The 24,342-nt window shown below is 37.0% G+C and overlaps 1 protein-coding gene across 13 annotated transcripts in view; it reads right to left on the bottom strand.

Moving 5' to 3' along the window:
* The window catches only part of MAP2K5 (mitogen-activated protein kinase kinase 5), a 275,190-nt gene that overhangs the window by 139,009 nt on the left and 111,839 nt on the right, over positions 1–24,342 (bottom strand). For all 13 annotated transcript variants that reach the window (XM_021100479.1, XM_021100474.1, XM_021100477.1 and 10 more), the window contains exons 12-13: positions 18,891–18,952; positions 11,708–11,756 (exon numbers count right to left, since the gene is read on the bottom strand). In XM_021100479.1, the coding sequence (XP_020956138.1) occupies positions 11,708–11,756; positions 18,891–18,952 (111 nt within the window). The remainder of the gene's footprint in view (positions 1–11,707; positions 11,757–18,890; positions 18,953–24,342) is intronic.

The raw sequence follows: 24,342 nt of genomic DNA, 5'->3' as shown, positions 1-24,342 counted from the left end.
TCAGTTTTGGCCTTGAAAGCTGGACTGAGCTTCAGATGTTTTATTTTAGATTTTTCCACTTCTTACATAAAGTAGATATAGGAGGGAAGTTTGGGGGAGGTTCTAACAATTTGCTCATTTTGTCTCTTGCTGCTTGTCTTAGGAAGCAGTTATGTGAACTCTAACAATAGCTATTATGCGCCAGACACAGTGCTATGACTTCAAAGAGATGAAGGAACTGATCCAAGGTCACATAGCTGGGTTGAATTAAGAGGCAGAAGCAGAGCTTAAATCTGGGTCTAACTCTAAATCTAGAGCTGTTCCATTAGGCTACCAATCACTTATCACCTTTCTTTTTTTTTTTTTTTTTTTGTCTTTTGTTGTTGTTGTTGTTGTTGCTATTTCTTGGGCCGCTCCCGCGGCATATGGAGGTTCCCAGGCTAGGGGTTGAATCGGAGCTGTAGCCACCGGCCTACGCCAGAGCCACAGCAACGCGTGATCCGAGCCGCGTCTGCAACCTACACCACAGCTCACGGCAACGCCGGATCGTTAACCCACTGAGCAAGGGCAGGGACTGAACCCGCAACCTCATGGTTCCTAGTCGGATTCGTTAACCACTGCGCCACGACGGGAACTCCTTATCACCTTTCTTACGAGTAAGTTGTTCAGCCTTTTTAAGTTTTAGTTTCTTCACCTGAAAATGAGACAATAACTTACCATGAAGCTTAAATAAAATAATATATACAAAAGAAACTGTAGTACACAGAAGGACCTCAATGAACAATGATATTAAGAACAATAATAATTATTGCACCCAATCCAGAAGGAACTTAACCTTCCAAGAGCAAAAGATTAGATTTGATTTCCATGGTGTTGATGACCTTAAACCATGACTTTGGAGAAGCTGACAGAAATGGAGAGGCCTTTTCACTGCTAAACATTCTTGGCAGAATATTCTGAGTATAAATATCTTACTTTAATACTAGAAAGGGGAACAAAGGATGACTTCCAATTAAGCCACATTATCAAAAACTCCAGGAGAAAAATATTATTACTTCCAGGAAAATCGATTCAATCTATTCATCTAAAAAATGCATTAGCATACAATCAGTGTCATAAATTAACTGTAGCCTCCAACGTCTACCAATAGAAATGAACCATCACAGAGCTTTTTCTCCCCTTCCCTCTCCTCTGATGACCTCTTAAAACTTCATAGTTTGCATAAGAGACAAAGCTGTGCTCAGGGCTTGATGAATCAAACAGTTATCAGACCAGAGATAGAGTGAATCATGCTAAGTAGTTGGATAGGGACTCAACTAAAGGTGAGGGCCTTATGTTAGGGTATCATAAAGAACTGTGAGTCGAACACACAGTCACATAATCTACTTTAAATCCCAATTCCCGGCAAGGCAGAAGGATCTTAGGGGAGGTAAAAGGGGAACTAAATACCCTCCTGCTAAGTGAATACCTTCCCCGTATGGTACATGACTTCTCTAAGGCTTCCACTGACACTCATTTTCAGAAAGGGAGGGGAAGATGGCTTGCGTGATAATTCTCCTGGGTTCCTCACCCTCTTAGAGATATCCTAAAAGGGATGACTCTGCTCATGATAAATACTATCACAGACACATAGGTGACAGAAAAACTAAGTCCAGGACAATCCTCTCTAATTAAGTAGACCAACTAAATGCAGACAATCATAGAAAGATCACATTCTTTTTTTATTATTATGTATTTTTTTGAAATAATTACAGACTCACATGCAATTGTAAAAAATAATACAGACATCCTGTATACACTCTATCCATTTCCTCCCAATGGTGATATCTTGAAAAACTGTATTACAATATCACAAACAGGGTACTGACACTGATACAGTCAAGACAGAGAATGTGTCCATCACTATATCCTTTTACAGCCACAACACTTCTCGCCTACTCCAGTATCCTCTCATTTGTTTCTGGAAACCACTAATGTTCTCTCACTTTATATAATTTTATCGTTTCAACAATCTTCTAAAAATGGAATCACACAGTATGTAACCTTTTGTGACTGGCTTTTTTTACTCAGTATAATTCTCTGCATATTCACCCAGGTTATGTTTATCAATAGTTCATTCCTTTTTATTGCTGAGTAGCAGTGTATGGTATGAAGGCAGCACAGTTTGTTTAACCACTCACTCATTAAAGGACATCAGAGCTATTTACAGTTTTTTGGTTATTATGAACAAAGCTACTATAAATATTTGCGTACAACTTTTTTTTGCTTGAACATAAACCTTAATTTCTTGGGATAAATGCCCAGGTGTTCAATTTCTGGGTTGTATAGGAGCTGCATGTTTAGATTTTTAAGAAATGCCAAATTGTTTCCAGTGGCACTGTGTCATTTCACATTCCTATCAGTAATGCATTACTGATCTAATTTCTCTCCATCCGCATGCCAGCATTCGGTGTTATCACTACTTTTTAATTTTAGCCATTCTAGTAGGTTGTAGTAGTTTCTTGCTGTGGTTTTAATTTGCACTTCTTTAATGGCTAATGATGCTGAAATCCTTTCCTGTGCTTATGTGCCATTTGTATATCCTCTTTAGTGGAGTATCTCTTCATGTCTTTTTGCTCATTTGTTATTGGGATTTTTTTTTTTCCTTACTGTTAAGTTTTGAAAGTTTTTTTTTTTTTAATATATATATACCTCTAAGTAATGCCATACAGGGTTTCTTGTCTTTTGAAAATCGTTACAACAAATCCCTAGTGATTACACAAGGGAAAGAGAATGAATGACCAATGTGGGAAAGGAGGCTTAATTTTTAGAGACATTCATTGATGTGGAGAATCAGCTGGAGAAAAACCAACAACTCGGAGTCATTAAACTAGTTTACCTCAGTTAATGGGCTAATAAGTCTTCCCCCCCCACCAAAAAAAATACGTTCATAAGTTATGATCTACTGTATCATTAGCATGTGATTAATATTTACATTTAAAGGACAATATTTAAAGGATTTAAAAACAAGAGGCAACATGTAATTGTTCTCCCACCATTAGCACTTGCTTAATATAGATGCCTCCTTCCAGACACATCTGACTAAGCAGTCACAAAGCCCAATGGAGGAGGCCACACACCCCAGTCCTCTCATCATCACATACTGCAACATAAAACCAACTTGGGATGATTCCTTTTAAAATGTCTTTGGTTGCCCAAATACTAACCCATTCTTTTAAAAATGTGTCTGGTCCTCCAGATAACAAAAATAAATTTCACTAAAACCTATGATTAAGCATCAACTGGTAAATATCTGCAAAAGAGGTTGTTATAAAAGTGTATGCATACTACATTTCTTTATAGGTTACTTAAATTAATCAGGTTAGTTTTCTACTGACAACAATGCTTTCCAACAATCCTTTCCTTAAAGAATCACTTTATCCAGCAAATGACCATTATCTGTAATTTTCTGCCACAACTCCCAACTTGTACATACACTAAGATATTCCTTAAACACTACCATCTTGACATCAAAATTCCTTTCCTAAGAAATTCAAAGGTTTTACTTCTACCACCTCATTCCTCCTTTCTCATTTAGCAAATATAATAAAATAATCTGAAATATAAATATTCTTATCACATTTTTCAAGTCTTAAAATTTGCACTGATCTCATTTAAATGGTATTAAATATATATTTATTTATATATAATACCTGCTTACACTCTTTTGGATTATCAGCCTCAAATTTTCTTCCAAATTCCTTCTTTAGAAAGGATGCCCTTGCAAGGGACCTTCTTGTACCTCTTCTGAGAAACTTACTATAGATGTACAAGCATTTTAAAAAAAAAGATTTTTAAAAAAGAAGACCTTTGCTTTCCATCTAAGTTGTGCCTCTACATGTCCTTTTTATAACTCTTGGTTAATGACATTTTATTTTCAGTATACTTTACAGTTTAAAGTATACCTTTTCCCTTTAAAAATGCCTTTTGATTTGATAATATCAGTTTGGTTTAGAAAGCAACCATTTTCTTAGCTAAGCCACATTGCTTGAATTCTCAAGTATCTGTCTGCCTTTTAGTCACCTCAGTTTTAAAACATTTCATATTTCCTGGAATTCCCCACTTTGAAGGAACACAAAATAATTTGTATATATAAAGCACTGAGAAGAGCCTGGTACAGAGTAAGTGCTTAATAAATATTCATTATTACTACTACTATTATTATTATTATCATAGCAAAATCTACTTTCAGGGATTCTCATTCATTTTCTTTCTTCTCCCATATACCTGAGTTGCTTTGTACCTTGTTAATATGTCATACTTCCTTCAGTCATGGATCAAAGTATACACAGTCCTGGTGCCTGAAGGAACTGGCCATCCCTTCATTGTACGAATGAGGAAACTGAGGAAACTGAGGCCAGGAGAACAGGAGTCACCTGCCTTTCCAGGGACACACAGTCAGTCAGCGGGACTGGGAATTTAAATAAAGCTTTATTCCTTCTTAGAAACTGAGCTTTGAAACTGTCCAAGTTAGGCCAAGTCAGTGCTGCACATCTGCAATTCTTAAATAATATCTGAGGGGGAAATGGCTTAACCAATGAAAGAAAAATCTGCCCAATTTCTAGATGCTCCAAATTGCTGGCCAAAGACAATAGCAACTTTTAAGTTTCTTTCTTTCTCACTCCCTTCCTTCTTCCCAACCTCATGCTCTTCCTTTCTCCCTCCCCCTCTTTTGCTTTCTGACATTGCAGATGTCCTTTAAATCATAAGGGATTCTTTTTTTCAAGCTAGTGAGTTGCTAGACCAAACCTATATTTTAGGAACCATGAGATTCAGTGATAATGACAGAATTAACAAGATCCCTTGGAAGAATGATCTGTCTCTTTTAGCAGGGGAAACGTCTTCCTAAAGTAGAGCTTTTCAGGAGTTCTCTTATGGTATAGCAGGTTAAAGATCTGGTTGCTATTGTGGCACAGGTTCGACCCCTGGCCTAAGAACTTCCACATGCCACAGGCGCAGCCAAAAAAATAAGATAAAATAAAGCAGAGCTTTCACTGCACTGCTAAGAAGAGAATGGCTTCTTTCTCTTTCTTTTTTTTCTTTAAAGTCTGATTTACTGGGGTAAAATTTTATAGTAAAACTTATCCTTTCTAAGTATATAGCAAAAATGTGTCCTAAAAAATGTGCATAGTCACGTAACCATCACCAAAATCAAGATCTAGAACATTTCCAACACCTCCCAAAATCCCCTCATGGCTTTATAGTTAACCCATCCTCTACCCTTTGGCAACCACTGATGTATTTTCCATCCTTATAGTTTTGCCTTTTCCAAAATGTCATATAAGTAGAGAGACAAAATAGGGTTTCTTTCATTTAAGCATGAAGTATCTGCTATGCATCCTTGTCACTACATGAATCTGTAGTCGGTTCCCTATTATTGCTGAGAAGTACTCCATGTTTGGATATACCGCTGTTTATTCATTCACTAGAAAACTGAGTTGTTTTCAGTTTGGGGCTATAATGAATAAAGCCACATAGAGGAGGATTGCTAAGTCATTTTGTAGGATAGTGCCGAACTGTTTTCCAAAGTAGCTGTACCATTTCATATTCCATCAGCAGTGTATGAGAGTTCAATTGCTCTATATTCTTGTCAGTACTTGATAGTATCAGTTTTTCTTTAATTTTAGTAAAGGTCTCTACTTCTTCTTGTTTTCTTTTTTAACAGAAGAAAATGTAGCAGGAAAAACTTTTTAGCAGGCTGAACGACTGCTGAAAGTTTAAGCAAACATGGCTCCTCTCTTCCTCATAAAACCCACAAGCAGGAGTTCCCATTGTGGCACAGCAGAAACGAATCTGACTGGTATCCATGAGGATGCAGGTTTGATCCCCGGCCTCCCTCAGTGGGTCAGGGATCCAGCGTTGCTGTGAGCTGTGGAGTAAGTCACAGACATGGCTTGGATCCTGCGCTGCTATGGCTGTGGCTGGCAGCTATAGCTCCGATTCAATCCCTAGCCTGGAACTTCCATATGCTGTGGGTATGGACCTAAAAAGAAAAAGAAAAAAAAAAAAACCCACAAGCAATCCATTACGAAATTATGACTCTACATTTAAAATATCTCCAGAATCTAAGCACTTCTCCCCATCTTCAGAGCTGTTTCTCTGACCTGAGCCTCTGCAGTTCATCAGGATCACCATGACACTTCCCAGCAACTAATTCTATCTTCACCCCCATCCTCAGCCAGACACACTGGCCTCCTTACTGTTTCACGAACACTCCACGTTCATCACATCTGGCATCTTCTGCACTGTTCCTCATATGCCTCCTGACTAGCAACTCTCTTCCTTCAAAGCCTTTGCTTCAATCTCAACTTCTCTATGAGGCCTACCTGATAAACACTGCAACCTGCCCTTTGCCTCCCCTAAGCTTAATCTTCTTCCTCTTTTCTCCATATTAATAACCACCCTCTAACACACTCTTTTTTATTATGTTTATTACTTATGGACTGTTTCCAGCCTTGCCCCACACCAGCTAGAGTAAAGTTCCATGAATGTTAGAATCTTTTGTTTTATGTACATATTGATGTATTCCAACCACTTAGACCAGTGCCTGGGACACAGCAGGGATAAGATAGTTGCCCAGTGAACAAACTAACAACACTGGCTTTGGCATCTATGGTAGCACCAAGATCTGTGAGAGGTCAGATTTGTAAAAAGTAGAGCCAGGGATAGAAAATAAAATTTCTAACATGCATTTTGAAACCTCAAGACTTAAGTTTCTCTAAACGAAACTATTTGGGCAGCATTTGCCTTCAGAATAATATAAAAAAATGTTAAGTATATATATGTAATATAAAATATATTTTTTAAAAAGCTCTCCTATTAGAGAAAATAAATGAAACTACCCGATGCGTATACACAAAAAATATCCTGGACACAGACTATCTAGGTTTTTTCTTTCTATAAAGTTCTCTATTTGTGCAAGATTATCCCAGCCTGATTGCCAATTTTATTTTCTTAATCTAAATTCTATTCTCATTACCCTTCCATTTCTATTTTTTATCCTCAGGGAAAGAGAGAGCAGTTACTGCCAGGGCATTCTCACATCTTCCAAAGAAATGGCATAGGTGTTAATCTTGTATTTATGTTTGATGTGGATAATGATGGCTGTGACTGGAGCTGTAGGTTTATTAATATGCAGGGCTCTCACCTCATTAGTGGCGATGTATGTTTTGAAGTTAAGCTGCAATGTTTGCTATAATGTCGAATCTGGTCTAACAGACTTTCTCACTGTTCATTTTCTTTGTTTTTACCCAGTCAGTACATGGTATGCTTACAGGGCTCACACATATGCTTTTTAATAAAGACCACTTTTCCACAGTAGTTAATCTTAGTGGAAATTTCAAACAGTTGTAATAATTATGTCATAATGTGATATCTCATATTTATCTCAGAGAAAAGATTTTCATAATTTTTGATCTACTAATACAAAGTATAATAAATTCTCTCCTTGGCTTGATTTGGAAGTACGATATGCTTATTAACGGGGATAAAGTGATTAATTCTAATAATACTTATTTTATAATTAAAACATATCTGCATTACTAATATCTGATGGTTTGCTTATAAAGTACTTTCACATATATCATCTCAAATACATCTTAAAAAGAACAAAATAAACAATAGCAAAACCTGACCAACTATAATATTTGATGACCCGTTGTGAATGGCAACTGACGCACTTCAATTTCTAAAAAAGGTTCAGCTGACATAATAAACAAATAAACTAACCTGTACCAGACTAACAAGCCTCATGGGATGGGCAGATGGTCTGTCACTGCTTGTTGCTCAGATTTCATTCTTTTCTACAGTTCTCACTGGATATACACTATAGGAAAGACTTGATTTTCATCAGCTTGTTTGGAAGTCATTAACTGTATTTTATTTTACTTTTCTAAATTTTTTTAATTTTTTGTCTTTTTAGGGCCGAACCTGCAGCATACACAGATTCCAGGCTAGGGGTCCAACTGGAGCTGCAGCTGCTGGCCTATACCACAGCCACAGCAACACCAGGTCCAAGCCACATCTGCAACCTACGCCACAGCTCATGGCAACACCTGACCCTTAACCCACTGAGCAAGGCCAGGAATCATCAGATTCGTTTCCACTGAGCCATGATGGGAACTCCTATATTTTATAAATTCTAGAATATACTATTTACATACATTTTACAGCTACAAATCCAGGACCACTGTATTTCAAGGAAGCCATTTAAACATGAGAAATAGTTTGTCTTTTCTCATTAAGTAAGTCACTACACCTCCAATTCTTAAACTTTAAAATTTATGTTCATTAAGTACAAGACCCTGGTTTTAGGGATAGCATTTGGTAGGGAAGAAAATGACAATCAGAGGAGAACACAGGTACTTATACCGAGACAAAGGAGAGACAGATTTAGATTACTCATTAGTGTTTCTCTTTTACCAACTTCTTTTCACTCTGTCTTCTCCCAGTGCTTGCACAGGCTCCCCCTCTGGCAGAAGGATCATTGTCTTTGATTTGACAATGTGACAAATATTCAGCTAGAACTTCCATCATCATTCATTTTGAGAAAGCAGAAATGAGAATATGTGCTTTTAAGAAGGTAGAGCAATGAGCTTATACAGCAAAAGTGTATAAACAAGTATTATTACCTATTTAATTGCCTTAGCTGAACTTAAAAGCTCTGATCTTTAATTGCCTGATTGAACTGATCTAAAACGCTACAATTTTTTTAATCAAGGAGAAAATTAAATAGCTTTTTGGTAAATAAAGAGGTATCTTTAATCTTATTTTTATGAAATCCAAGTTATTAAATATAGTCAAAACCTCTAAAATATTAAGTTAACAACTACTCAATCTAGAGTCAATTTCTCATTACAAAGCTTTACAAAAGTCTTCAGGGATATCTGGCTTTTCCACTCTTCAATAACAACACAGGCCTTTAAATCCAGAAGGTAAAAGTTTCTACAAATAACAAGGAAAACGCAAAAGCTAAACATAAATATTTAAGGAGGTATATTACCACAGAATATTATTTTTATAGTTGAGTGTCCATCATTATTAGAGAATAACCATTCAGCTGCACTGAATTCATTAGTCTCTCCATTTAGACAGATGCAGATACACATTCACTTACTGGTATTTATTTAAAACTGAAATCCATTGAGAGGGTTAGTCGGCCCACTCCAACTATCCCTACTCAGGCATCTTTTCCCTGTAACTAGTGGCATTTTATACTGGTTGCTCTCTGGTAGAACTGGACTGGCCAACACAGACTGAAAAGATAAGTACAGGCTTTGGATTTCTTTTTGAAACCTCTATGTCCTCAAACCACAAAGGCCCTCAAATACATCACTGGCCAAAGAACCCTTTTTTAGCCCAAACTGCATCTAGAGCTGGGGAGGAGGACCTACCTGCCTCTGAAAGGTTCTGGTCAACCACCATTGCCCATAGTGATTATGGGATGGTTGTACCAGACTTTGAACCACTCTTTAGACTTTTTTTGGGGGGGGCGCTTTTTAGGGCCACTCCTGGGGCATATGGAAGTCCCCAGGCAAGGGGTCAAATTGGAGCTGCAGCTGCCCATCTACACCACAGCTACAGCAATGTGGGATCTGAGCCACGTCTGTGACCTACACTGTAGCTCACAGCAACAACGGATCCTTAACCCACTGAGTGAGGCCAGGGATCAACCCACATCCTCATGGATGCTAGTCGGGTTTGTAACCTGCTGAGCCACAATGCAAACTCCCAGACTTTATTTTTAGATCCAGACATAAATCCATTCAAAACAGATCCATCAAGATCCCATTTCGAATGAAAAATTTAACGGATTCTCCAAAACAAGAGTAAAATAAAAACCAATGATTTTAAAGAAGAAAAACAAAGATGATTACAGAATAACTGGGTATTATTTCTCTATCTTCTATAGGTCTTAGTGCTCCTAAGAGTCCTCACAGAAAGTTATGGCCACTGAGAATCCATTATAAGCCAGAACTACGCTGTATGCCCAGAATACAGGATGAGCCCAAGGATCACTTTAATAATAACATTTGCATTTCCATGGCAAGGTCCTTTCAATGAAGGCTTTGCTACTGAAAACTGATGACTTCCTTGAGTTCCTTTGTCAAGTAGATAGCAGATGTCCATAAAAATTAATAAAATGACAAGAACTGACCACTGTGTTAATTCCTATTAAAATGGCTATAACCATTTTATAGGTTGTTGAATTTGGAGAGGTGGGAGTACAGGGAATAAAAGCAATATAAGTCATTTTATGTTAAATACTATTCTCTTTTTATCTTGGAGGATAATATGCCCCATTTTTTCCTCACCCATCATATGTATTCACATGCTTGTCTATTCCCAGGAAAAATAATACTAACACACTCAGCTCACTCTCCTTACATCTACATTTTGTACCAACTATATACTCTAGAAATAGAGTAGACTGGCTATCAAGAAAAACTTGGCCTATGATTCCACTTTAATCAGCACAAATACCTTCAAGAACTGAACTGAACATTTTACTCACTAAAATCTACCTACCCTCTTCAAGAGAGAAAGGAAGATTTAAGAAGAAATGTGGAATCACTGGAATTATAAAATCATAACAAAAAACAAGTGATAGTGCATAGATGTGATGCTGCAACTGAGGACATCAGTTGTTTTTCTCTCTCTTATAGCTTATACCCTAAAAAAAAAAAAAAAAATCTAACGCGTATGCTGTTACATTCCCCAAATGTGCATAAAGCTAAGCTGAGCTTCACAAGCAGATGCGTAAAATTAAAAATAGTAGTTAGTAACATTAGGCTAACCTGAAGTTGCTTTCTTATAGTCTGTCTCTCACTTAATAACTTGCTCCAAATGAATTCAAACATTTTGGGAATATTAAAAAATGCAAAGAGGTTCCTTTGCTACATTCAACAGTTACCCGATTATTCTTCTCATGTGTTCTTGTTAATAGACTAAGAGACTAATTTCTGATGCATTCACCAATTCCTTATTTAGTTTCGAGGTATGTAAAGCCATCTCTTAAGGAACAGTGCATGAGGATATCTGAAATGTTAATAAAAGGAAGGGAGGCGGGAGTTTCCCTCAAGGTGAGGGGAAACAAATTTGACCAGGAGCCATGAGGACGCAGGTTCGATCCCTAGCCTCACTGAGTGGGTTAAGGATCTGGTGTTGCCGTGAGCTGTTGTGTAAGTGACGTGACTCGGATCTGGTGTTGCTGTGTCTGTGATGTAGTCCAGCAGCTACAGCTCTGATTCGACCTCTAGCCTGGGAACCTCCATATGCCACAGGTGCGGCCCTAAAAAAGCAAATTAATAAACTAAGTAATTAAATAAAAATAAAATAAATTAAATAAAAGGAAGGGATACAATTATAAATAGGAAATGAAAAGTTTACATTAGAGTTAAGTAAGAAAAATCTTGTAATTCTCAAATCTATGAAATACTGTTTTGTGTTTGGTAAATAAACATTACTCACATTATTCACTGTATTCAAAAATACAATATCAAGTTTATAATCTAAATTGGAGTAGTTAAGGGATAAATGTTTTTTTAAATAACACTTATAAAGGAGCTTACCAAATATATCACCTGGCTTAAATACTAGATCATTTATTCACTCTAAAAGTCATCAAGGTATCCAGAGAGTTCCCCACCCTACCCCAAATTAAGTCAGAACTTGTAAGCTCAGTACATACCTCTATGTAAAATCTTTAAACTCCACAAATAAGTAAGGCCTTTAACAACCTAAATTTAAGAAAAAGAAAACAGGGCAATGATGGGTTTTATAAAGAACTTTCCACATTTAAACATATAATAATATTAACTGCAATTCTTTCTTTGAAAGTCTGTAACCAACATGAATTTATTGAACATCTCCCATTTATGTGCCAGATTCTATGGGGACGCCAGATGGACAAGCTACAGGTTCTTCTCTTCAATGAGCTTACACTATTCTGAAGACAAAGCATGATGAATGAAAGAAATGAGTATATGTGCACATAAAATGACCTGGAGTTCATTTACTAAGTTCTCAGTGGTGGTGTGGGTGAAAAGGAATCTAATAGGAAAATGAGAAAAGATTTTCACTTTTTATTTTCTACACTTCTGTATACGAAAAAAATTTTTTAAGTTATGACATTTACGACAAAGAAAATACATTTTTTTTTTTTTTTTTTTTTTTTGCCTTTTCTAGGGCCACTCCCACGGCATATGGAGGTTCCCAGGCTAGGGGTCGAATTGGAGCTGTAGCTGCCAGCCTACACCACAGCCACAGCAACACGGGATCCAAGCCGTGTCTGCGACCTACACCACAGCTCACGGCAATGCCGGATCCTTAACCCACTGAGCAAGGCCAGGGATCGAACCCACAACCTCATGGCTCCTAGTCGGATTCGTTAACCACTGCGCCACGACGGGAACTCCAGAAAATACATTTTTAAAGATTAACTAGTGAAGGCAATGCAGGCACTAGAGACTGTTTCGCCTAACAGTAATCAGGAAGGGTTTACCAAAGTGCCAGGCCCTGAGTAACAGACTCAACTGATGTGAGAAAAAGTGAAAAAAGTATTCAGACCAAGGTAGAAATATATGATCAGGGTGTTGTGGCAGTGTACTCTTCAAAAATATCAAGGTCGTGAAAGACACAGAAACACTGAGGCACTGTTTTAGATTCACAGAGACTAAAGCAGCACGACATCTAAATGCTATGTGTAACCCTACACTGGATACTGGACCAGCTTTTTTTCTTTTGGTCTATAAAGGGTCTTATTGGATAACTGGCAAAATCTGAATAAGGACTGTTAATTAGATAATAATAGTCTATCTATGCTAATTTTCTGATTTTGATCAGTATACCATGATAATACGAGAGAATGTCCTCATTCTTAGGAAATACACACCTGAAGTACTTAGGGGTAAAAGGTCATAATATCTGCAACTTATTCTCAAATGTTCCAGGAAAAAAAATGTATATATGCATTTTTTAGGGCCGCACCCGTGGCACATGGAGGTTCCCAGGCTAGGGGTCCAAACGGAGCTATAGCTGCTGGCCTATGCCACAGCCATAGCAACGCCAGTCCAAGCCGCACCTGCAATCTACACCACAGCTCATGGCAACACCGGATTCTTAACCCACTGAGCGAGGCCAGGGGTCGAACCTGTGTCCTCAGGGACGCTAGTCAGATTCATTTCCACTGAACCACGGCAGGAACTCCAAAAAAATGTATATATATTTTTAACAAAATGTGATTAATTGTTAACACGTGGGGAATATGGATGAAGCATCTGTGGGAATTCTTAGTATTATTCTTACAAGTTTTCTGGAAGTTTAAAATAATTTCAAAATAAAAAGTTTTCCCCAAAACGTTTTAAATACTATTAGGGTAGGAAAAAACAAAGCACATCAAAGTGATGATCCTCACAAGCTAGTCTGGCTGGTACAAGCATAAGTGTGGAATCATGTGGACAATACTGAAAAGGAAAGTAAGAGAAATAAAATGAGAAAACGCAAACATTTAAGTTAGATTTTGGATTTTTTTTTTTAGGGCCACACCTGTGGCACAGGGAAGTCCCCAGGCTAGGGTTTGAACTGGAGCTGCCAGCCTACACCACAGCCACAGCACTGTGGGATCTGAGCTGTGTTACCACCTACACCACAACTCACGGCAACGTCAGATCTTTAACCCATTGAGTGAGGCCTGGGATCAAACCCGGGTCTTCATGCATACTAGATGGGTTCATTATCCCTAAGCCACAACGGGAACTCCTAACTTTGGATTTTTTAATTTAACATCCCAAGTTAAGAACAATTAGTCAAATAAAATACTGAAAAGAAGTTGTTTCCGAGACTCTTAAGTACATGGATTACAAGTGCTACCTTAGGCGTGGGAAATTTAATCATAAAAAGCTTTAGTAACCTTTACATAGAAATTGTTGTAAAAGGAGATTCATGTTTTTCTTCATACCCACTGACCCTGAATCCATATGATTATGAACTTACCAATTTCAAGGTTGACTATTCATAATTAGGTATCAGATACAGTGAATAAATCATTATTAGGAATTTGAAAGTAACCAACATTAAAGAAAATTTTAGGTGAGTCCAGAATATACGAAAAAGAAAAACTACCATTATGAGAAGTAACTGAGTGATTTACACATCTTGAGAATAGTGAAAGAGGGTTGGAGCTAAATATGCAAGGATTTTAGTTGATCAAATAAGACTAAGAGCAATACTAAAAACAGAAATGCAAAGGGAAAAACCTAATTGTGAAATACTAAAGATCCAGAGATAAAGTCTATATCAATTAATGCTGAGCAGAAGTTAACATATTTTAATTGTTCTCACAGAGTGGAATGTACCCCTGAGAAAATTGCTAACAAATTATGATCAATTCAATGATATACTCGACTATTCTAAGAGAAGAGAATACATATTTCAGCAGATTATTTCTCCCAGGATTCAGACTAAGTGACATTACAATAAAATACATGTGGAGTTCCCATCGTGGCTCAGTGGAAACAAATCCCACTAGGAACCATGAGGTTGCGGGTTCGATCCCTGGCCTCGCTCAGTGGGTCAAGGATCCGGCGTTCTGTGAGCTTTGGTGTAGGTCGCAGACGTGGCTCAGATCTGGCGTTGCTGTGGTTCTGGTGTAGGCTGGCGGCTACAGCTCCGATAAGACTCCTAGCGGGGGAACCTCCATGTGCCATAGGTGTGGCCCTAAAAGGACAAAAAGACAAAAATAAAATAAAATAAAAACAATAAAACACATGCGCCCTGGACAATAAGACAGTTTTAAAAAGGGGAAATAATCAAAATAGTAATAACTAACACAGAAAGAGGTCAGAGGACAAAAATATTTTCTTAAATGTTCATAAAAAATTTCATCAATGATAAAAGCATTTTTTTCTTTGAGTAGTAGGACAAGGTCATCTTATTTAGCATGGAAGTAATCACCTTCTGAATTCTAGAAATGGGGTTATTGCTTAGTTGCATATTATAAAACTGCCCCACTAAAGAGAACTCATCACTAAAAATCAAGCCCAAAGAAAAAGAGTAATCAGAAAACACACAAGGGGAAAGCAATCTACCATATTTAGACTACCAGGCAGAAAAAAAGTAAAACAAATACTGATTTTGGGATACTCACTAAACTTAGAAATTTTTCTGGAGATTCGAAAAGAAAATATTCTTCTTCCAACTTTGTCAAAATAGACTACATTTTCCTTTAGAAGAAGAATAAGTATCAGGGGAGCTAGAAATCTGTCCATTGAAAATCTAGAGGGTGTTAAGATATTCAGCAGGCTAGGTTTCACAACAATGACTTGACAAAGCCTTGACACTAAAAGCACTTATATCTGCTGTCAATCACTCACTTCTTGACATGTCAAGTGCACATCCTTTCAGGGACAACTTCAATCAACATTAGCACTCAAAATACAGTGTCACTGTTTCAGAAATGAGGGGAAAAATAAAAAAAGTGTTAGATGGCAGGAAAAGGCAGAAAGGAATTCCTCTTTATAGGAGATCAGATTCAAACGGAAAATTGTTAAAAATAACTGAGCAAGTTGGAAGGCTGAAGTCAACCAGATTATATGGATTTCTTTTCCTAGGAAAATATTCTCTTGCCATACATTCATCAAGAGAAAATTTGAATAATGAATCATAAAGGCGACAGGGGTCTATCCTATAATGAATCTTGGATCTGGAGACCTGCATAGCATGCCAGACTATTAGAATCTGGAAAATAAAGTCACTGTTCTGGGTTCTAACTATTACTAACTAGTTATATGATAACTCTAGGCAAGCTGTTTAACTGTTTTTTTTGGCCATGCCTGTGGCATGTAGAAATCTCCAGGCCAGGAAGTGAACCCTCACTACAGCAGTAATCAAAGCCATAGCACAGACAATGCTGAATTCTTAACCTGCTGAGCCACCAGGGAACTCCTAACTTTATATGTATAAAGTATCTACAGAGGTACTGAAAAGGTTAAATGACAGAATATTTGTATGTAAAACATTTATCAACAATTGGCACAAAGAATTATTCAGGGAGTTCCCATCGTGGCGCAGTGGTTAACGAATCCGACTAGGAACCATGAGGTTGCGGGTTCGGTCCCCGCCCTTGCTCAGTGGGTTAACGATCCGGCGTTGCTGTGAGCTGTGGTGTAGGTTGCAGACGCGGCTCGGATCCAGCGTTGCTGTGGCTCTGGAGTAGGCCGGGGGCTACAGCTCCGATTCGACCCCTAGCCTGGGAACCTCCATATGCCGCGGGAGCGGCCCAAAGAAATAGCAAAAAGACAAAAAAAAAAAAAATTATTCAATATGCACCTATTTCACTCCTCTCTCTAGATTCTGTTACTTTTGACTTGGTAGTAGAATCTATGTGCTTTTTTCCTTTTTTTTTTTTTTTTTTCCTGACTATGGCATACAGCAGCTTCAAGTGGGATCTCAGTACCCAGACCAGGGATGAAACCTCAGCCACAGCAATGAAAGTGCTAACTACTAGACCACAAGGGAGCTCCCCCCATATGCTTGCTTAGCTTCACTGAGGGAACTCAAGAGAATAATGTTGATGCTGTGTTCAGGACACTAGAGGAGAGATGGCCAAGGATACTATGAACCCAATTAGGCTGTGAGAACATTTACTTTACAAATCATATCCTACAAATCATTAATTTGCTAGTCTTATTTTGATTGGTAGAACCCTTCCACTGGTTTTTGTCAGCTACAACAAAGGACTATCCAACCTTGTAGTTCTACTACTAAAACTTGATTTAAAAAATATACTTTGGGGAGATTTCTGGTGGCCTAGCAGTTGAGGTTTCGGCATTTTTACTGCTGTGGCTTATTGTCATTGCTGTGGCTCGGGTGTTTTGATCCTTGGCCTGGGAACTTCATGTTGCACATTCGTCAAAATACATATATACTTTGGAGGCATTATACAAGCTTAGGCCCCAGAAGAGTTTATAAAAAGTGGCAGATGATGAGTAAAATTATCAAAAGCTTTTTTTTTTTTTTTTTACTCTGGCTATAGGCAGTTTTCATTACTATGACCTGATGAGCCATAAAAGCTGAAGAAACTAGGCACACTTTAGAAGAAAAAAACAAAACAAAACTAATTTTTAAAAATGTAAGGGCAAATGTAAACCATGCTTTGGGCTACCACTTATTTCAAATGCCTTCTACTAAAATCATTGCCATATTTTCAATTACCCAATAGGTAAGCCCTGTATTGAAGCTGGATTTTTTTTTTTCTTTTTTTTTTCTTTCTTTTTTTTTTTTTTTTTGCTGATGCCATTCACTTCACAGGCTTCCCACTCCAATAGAATCGAAAAGACTGATGGCCTTGTGTGGCTGCCCTACACAAGAAGGGGGCAAGATTTATGAAGTCCGGGAAGAACATGCTTCTCTACTGAAGAAGGCAGATTCCTATTTTAGCCAAGTTCAATAGATAATTGAGTATATAGAACTCATATACTTTTTTCTTTTTCAATTGGTGTCCCTGCCTTTTCTCGCCCTTTATTATACGTGTTATTAAACTTTAGAGCCAAGAACTGCCAAAAGCCACAAAGCATTCATTCCCCCCTGAGATTAAAAGAGGAAATGAAACATTTTTATTTTCATCTAAAATAGTGATTTAAGCACTCAGATTTCATACTAATCTACCTAAACATGTAGATTAGAAGCTACTTAGCAGCAATAGCATCAGCAAAGAAAGTTCTCATCACCCTGGGCAGTTCACACTAATAATTAGAAAGAAAAAAGGAAAGCTGTGAATTACAATGAACTAAGACTAAATAAGTGCCCATGTTGGATTAAAGGATTTGAGTTGTCAGCTTGATGTATAATGAATGCAAAAATCAGCCATTTAATTAAATGGTACATGGTATAATCACTTTGTTATGCATTAAACTGCTTAAGTTATCAGAGTACCTTTAGATTAGCAACTGTTTACTATTACTCCACCCCATGACTTCTCCAAGACACTGTTTAGCCTACATTATTCCAAATTTGAAATCTGGACTGGACTGTACATAGTAATGTTAATTTAGATGATATATTTCATAAGATTATTAGTGAATATAAAAATTGAAAAACTTTTTAATCACAAAGGAAATAAATTCTTAGATATAGAAGGTGAAAAAAATTAAAAAGCCAAGTACATAAAAAGTCTGCAAAACTCATTAAGACTAAAGTGGTATTTTCTTATAGATGGTTTTATTTTAATAATTTAGACTTTAAAAGCATTTTCTAATCATACACCTATAACTACAAAATGTCCCTAAAACAGCTTTCTTTTGAAGAAGTTGGAAATTTTACTGGGTAGCAATAGCAGTAAGGTTCCTACAAACACATGAAACTAGAACAGGTCAGAATATTCATAAGCCTGGAGTTCCTGTCGTTGCTCTGTGGAAACAAATCTGACGAGCATCCATGAGGATTCAGGTTTGATCCCTGGCCTTGCTCAGTGGGTTAAGGATCCGGTGTTGTTATGAGCTGTGGTGTAGGTCACAGATGCAGCTCAGATCTGACACTGCTGTGGCTGTGCTGTGGCGTAGGCCAGTGGCTATAGCTCTGATTTGACCCCTAGCATGGGAACCTCCATATGCTGCAGGTGCAGCCCTAAAGAGACCAAAAAAAAAAAAAAAAAAAAAAAAAAAAGAATATCCATAAGCCTGAAATGTATCTATGTCATTATTGTAGGCCAGCCTATAAAAAGAAGAAAGGACAAAAATGGTAAGAGAGGTAAGAAGACCCTGACAGTCAATAAGGATTGAAGAAAAATTAAAGAAAAATTCCTGAGGATATAAGGAGAATAAGGCTTGTTGAGAAAAATTAAATCAACTTTCATAGAGTTGAAGCCATATACTCACCGCCACTGCAATTCTTCCAAGGACATGCTCTGGAATCTTTCTATATACATCCAAAGATCCTCCTACAGACACAAACATGTTTTGTTATAATAAATGAAACTACTAGAACATTGCACACTGGGCTCCTGCTTCGTACATTCTTTGTGAGACGTCTTTCTTTTATATCATGCATTGGATGTTCACGGTAAAATTAGCTTTTAGTCTAATTTTATTCATGATACAATCATACCACCAGATGAAACAAAACTAGATACTTCCATTTTATTCTCAAGTATATAGTCACATACATGTAAAAACTTGAGGAAAATAGTCCAGGACAGGCTAAGAATCTGTACTTTATGTTGGCTTAAATACATACACAAAACTACACAGTTCAATAGACAATCACATCCAGGTATCTATTCTGTGTTGACAGTTTTCTCAAATGTAAACCAGGATCCTATGTAATTTTCAAATTAACCAAACAAAAGCTGGTACGAAGTCCAAAATACACATAGAAGCTAACAAAGTAAAATAGTATTCTTAACATTGACCTAAATGAATGTTACCCTTCAAATTAGGTAACGCGAGCAAACAACCTATTCCAAAGATACCATCTTAGTTTAAAATGTTTTTTTCGGGGGGAAACTCTCTTTGACACCATTTTGAAAACCAGTTTACGAGGTAAAAAAGAAAAACCCATCTCCTTATGTCAGAACATTTTTCACTAAAGTAGCATTCACTAACATCCTTCATCTTTAACAACTTCAGTTTTTGTTAGTATCTGAAAACCAAAATCACTAGACTGTAAACATGATAAAGGCAGGGGCCATGTTGTTTGTTTTTAATTTTCATTGGTCTAGAAATCAGCACAACTGTAACAGAGTAGCTATTCAATAAAGAGGTCATTTTTTTAATCATTAAAATCATTGTGAATTTCACCAGATAGGTTAAGTTGCTTTGAAAACAGTTTCAAAAGAAAGAACTGCAAACTATTTGCAGCAACAGTATCACTGAAATAAATGCATAACTTTCCTAGGTAACTATTTCAAAGAAACCAATATTCATTCATTTGTATAAATTTGAAAATGCCTGTTAAATTCTTAATCTTTAATTCATATATATATATATATATATATATATATATATATATATATTTATATATATATATATAAAATGATTTTTTTTTCCATTATAGCTGGTTTACAGTGTTTTGTCAATTTTCTACTGTACAGCATGGTGACCCAGTTACACATACATGTATACATTCTTTTTTCTCTTAATCTTTAATTCTTATACAAATAGTATAATAATTTCAGGAAGATATGCAAAGAACCACTACTTTATTCATATTAATGATATGACTATATGAGAATAATTTTAACCCCATCTAATCTTTTTTGACTCAAGGTGAGTTATACAGTTTTTCAGTTCAATAAGGAATTATCCAAGATACCTGAGAAACAATTTTTGTTTCTATCAGATGTTAAAAATTCATATTTAATTACTGTACCACAGGATGATTGGTAGGAAGTATGCCTCTTAAGACATTAACATGGAGCATATTATCCTTTTGAGATACCAACAAATCCATTTTGCAAATATAAATATTTTTGTATATCAAGTTTTTCCACAGGCTAATTGCTTTACATATATTTGTTTATTCTGTTTAAAGCAAGAAAATGATCACTTTTTTAGGTACCTTTGGCTAGTCATTTCCAAATTCTGATAGGAAGCTGGAAAACCAAGGTGTGACTAAACTTGACACTTTGGCTCTGGGTATTACCAGGAAGAGAATGAAAAAAGACACTCCTGCAATGAATGAGCTGTGCTGTCTTTATTTACTAAAACGGCTTTTTTTTTTAATTATGGATACAATACGAATAAAAATACAGTAGAAAAAAACATTTCATGTTTTCACTGATCTTTCAGATGAATTTACAGGTGCAAGGATGAACAATCTCAAGAAGATCAAGCTTCCTTTACATGCTGGTATTTGGAAGGCTGACAAACACAGTTTATTGGGCCAATACTTTATGAAGTGAACAGCTTGAGTGGCTCAAAACTAGGAGGTGTAAATCTATCCACATATACTAGTAAGAAGTCCTAAGAGGAGATTTATTTTTACATAGGATATAAATCAGGGTTTAATTAGCTAAATGGACAGTAGTCAACAAGCTTAATCAAAAAACCAGAGAATATGTTGCTACCATTATTAGAGAAACAAGTCAAAAAAGAATTCCATCTGGAAGTAATTCACTGGTTTTATAAATATCTATTTAATTTCAGTTATATCCCACACTCCTTAGGCATCATATGGGTAAATCTTTACATAGCTGACTTTGTGTCATCACAGAGTCATCCTGTCCTTAACACAATCATTAGAGATAACTGTCAGAAGCAGAAAAATAAAGAGAGAGAGAGAGAGAGAGATGTGGTAGATCATTGAGAATCAAGAGTTCCTACTAAGTTAGATGAGTTCTCATGCAATTAAATAATTCTTATCAGGCTAAAAATGGTAGAGGGTTGTCAGTGGAATTTTTACAGAATTTTACCATCACTTCTATCCTCTAGGCCTTTCCCCAAAAGGCAATCCTTAGACTCATCAAAGGATCAAACATTAGTGCTGGAAGGACATTAAAGATCAGTCCAATGACTTTATTTGATGGATGAGGGAAATTGAGGTAAGTGTTCTAGTCACAGCCACGAGTCAGTTGATGCCAGAGCTCAGAAAAGAGCTGAGCCTTTGAACTCCCAGAACTGCAGAGATCTAAAAGATTTCCCCATAATATCACATAGCTTGAAAATCACTTTTTATATTCTCACCGCAATGTGATATTACTATGACACGTACTCAGAGGTCCAGTTTAATCTTAGCTGAGACACTGGTACTCAAGGCATTTAAATACTCATTTATCTGTTGCACAGTTTGTTAAAACCTTTCCCTCATGATTCCAAGGTCACTGGTTTGCTCTCTGTGACCTATTGCTTCCTTAGATTCTGTGGCTTCAGATCATGCCTAGCCAGTCATTTCCTCACATGCCACTATCAGCGATGGGAATCAGGAGGAAGAGTGCCAATAGACTGGCAAAACGCCCACCTCAACTGTCGAACAACTACACATTTCTACTGATGGATTGGGGCTATCATCTTCAAGTAACAAAGCTAAAAGAACTCAAGGGGTAAGGTCTGTGCTTATCCTAATACAGGGCTAAAATATAAAGCAGTATCTTCTATGCTGGATAAACACAAATATGTAGTAAATGAACAAGGCAACATTACTGTCATATTCCTCCCAACATTTTCCTTAAAATGATAATGATTATTATTAATACTAACAAAACTGAAATCTAGAGTCACAAGTAAAAATTTCAGAAGCTCTTTTAAGGTCTACCAGTTGAAAAAATAAAGATCCCTTTCTTTCTTTGCAACATCAGTTCTGAGGGAAACATTTATTCCCATGATGGTAATCCAAACACATGTACCTAAATGCTAAGATGCTATATTTGGGTGTTCCAGAGTGAATTTAATTTTGACTTAATGAAAAGGTACATCACATCACTCCCCTGCTTGAAACCTTCCAATGTGTCCTAATAAATTCAGACTGAAACACAAATTCCTTTCCATGACCTACAATGGCTACACAAATCTAGCTTCTGCCTACTTTCTGGCCTCCTGTCTGGCCCCAGGTCTTCTCATCACTACTCTCAAGTCACCTTTGGCCTTCTCCTACGGGGCTTTGATTACACCAAGCTTGCTTCCACCTCAGAGCATTTATACTTGATACTCTCTCTGCCTTGAAGATCTTCCCCAGATTATCAAATTACCCACTACACTTTTCACAGAATTAGAACAAGTAATATAAAAATTTATATGGAAGTATGAAAGACCCAGAATTGCTAAAGGAATCTGAAGTGACAAAAACAGCAGGAAGTATAAGTCTTCCAGACTTCGGACAATATTATATAAAGCCACAGTAATCAAAACAGGGTGGTACTGGTACAAAAACAGGCATATGGATTAACAGAACAGAATAGAGAGCCCAGAAATAAACCCAGATACCTATGGTCAACGAATCTTTGACAAAGGAGACAAGAATATAAAATGGGAAAAAGAGGAGTTTCCGTAGTGGCTTAATGGAAATGAATCTGACTAGTGACCATGAGGTTGCGGGTTTGATCCCTGCCTCGCTCAGTGAGGTAAGGATCTGGCATCGCCATGAGCTATGCTATAGGGCGCAGACACGGCTCGGATCTGGCATTGCTATGGCTGTGAGGCTTTAGCTCTGATTTGACCCCTAGCCTGGGAACCTCCATATGCTGCAGGTGCAGGCCTAAAAAGACATAAATAAATAAATAAATAAATTTTTTAAATGGGGAAAAGAGAGTCTCTTCCGCAAATGGTGATGGGAAAACTGAACATCTGCATGTAAATCAATGAAACTTGAACACACCCCAAACCATGCACCAAAATAAACTTAAAATGGTTTAAAGATTTAAACTTAAGACATGACACTATACAACTCCTAGATGAGAACACAGGCAAAACATTCTCTGATATCAACCATACAAATGTTTTCTCTAGGTCAGTCTCCCAAGGCAACAGAAATAAAAACAAAAATAAACAAATGGGACCTAATCAAATTTACAAGCTTTTCTACAGGAAAGGAAGTCATAAAAAAAATCAAAAAGACAATCTACAGAATGGGAGAAAATAGTTTCAAATGATACAACCAATAAGGGATTAAGCTCTGAAATATACAAACAACTCATACAACTCAATAACAAAAAAACAAAAAACAAAAAACAAAAACCTAATCGAAAAATGGGCAGAAGACCTAAATAGACATCTCTCCAAAGAAGACATACAGATGGCCCACAGGCACATGAAGAGATGTTTGATATCACTAATTATTACAGAAAAGCAAATCAAAATTACAGTGAGGTACCACCTCACATCAGTCGGAATGGCCATCATTAATAAGTCTACAAATAACATGCTGGAGAGGATATAGAGAAAAGGGAATCCTCCTCCACTGTCGGTGGGAATATAAGTTTAGTAAAACCACTCTAGAAATAAGTAAATGGTTTCCTCAAAAACTAAAAGTAGAACTATTATATGATCTGGTAATTTGACGCCTCTGTGTATATCTGGACAAAACTATAATTCATAGATACATGCACCCCTATGTTCACAGCAGAACCATTCACAACAGTCAAGACATGGAGACAACCTAAATGTCCACTGACAGATGAATGGATTAAGAAGATCTGGTATAGGAGTTCCTGCCATGACACAGCGGGTTAAGGATCTGACTGCAGCAGCCTGGGTTACTACAGAGGTGTGGGTTCAATCCCCAGCCCAGCATAGTGGGTTAAGGATCCAGCATTAATGAAGCTGTGGTGTAGGTTGCAGCTGTGGCTCATATTCCATCCCTGGCCTGTGAACTTCTACATTCTATGAGTGTAGCCAA

This window comes from Sus scrofa, chromosome 1, assembly GCF_000003025.6.
Source record: "Sus scrofa isolate TJ Tabasco breed Duroc chromosome 1, Sscrofa11.1, whole genome shotgun sequence".
Classification (NCBI taxonomy): Eukaryota; Metazoa; Chordata; class Mammalia; order Artiodactyla; family Suidae; genus Sus; species Sus scrofa.
The sequence above is the reverse complement of the archived record's forward strand: the minus strand, read 5'-3'. Positions and strand labels throughout refer to the sequence as shown.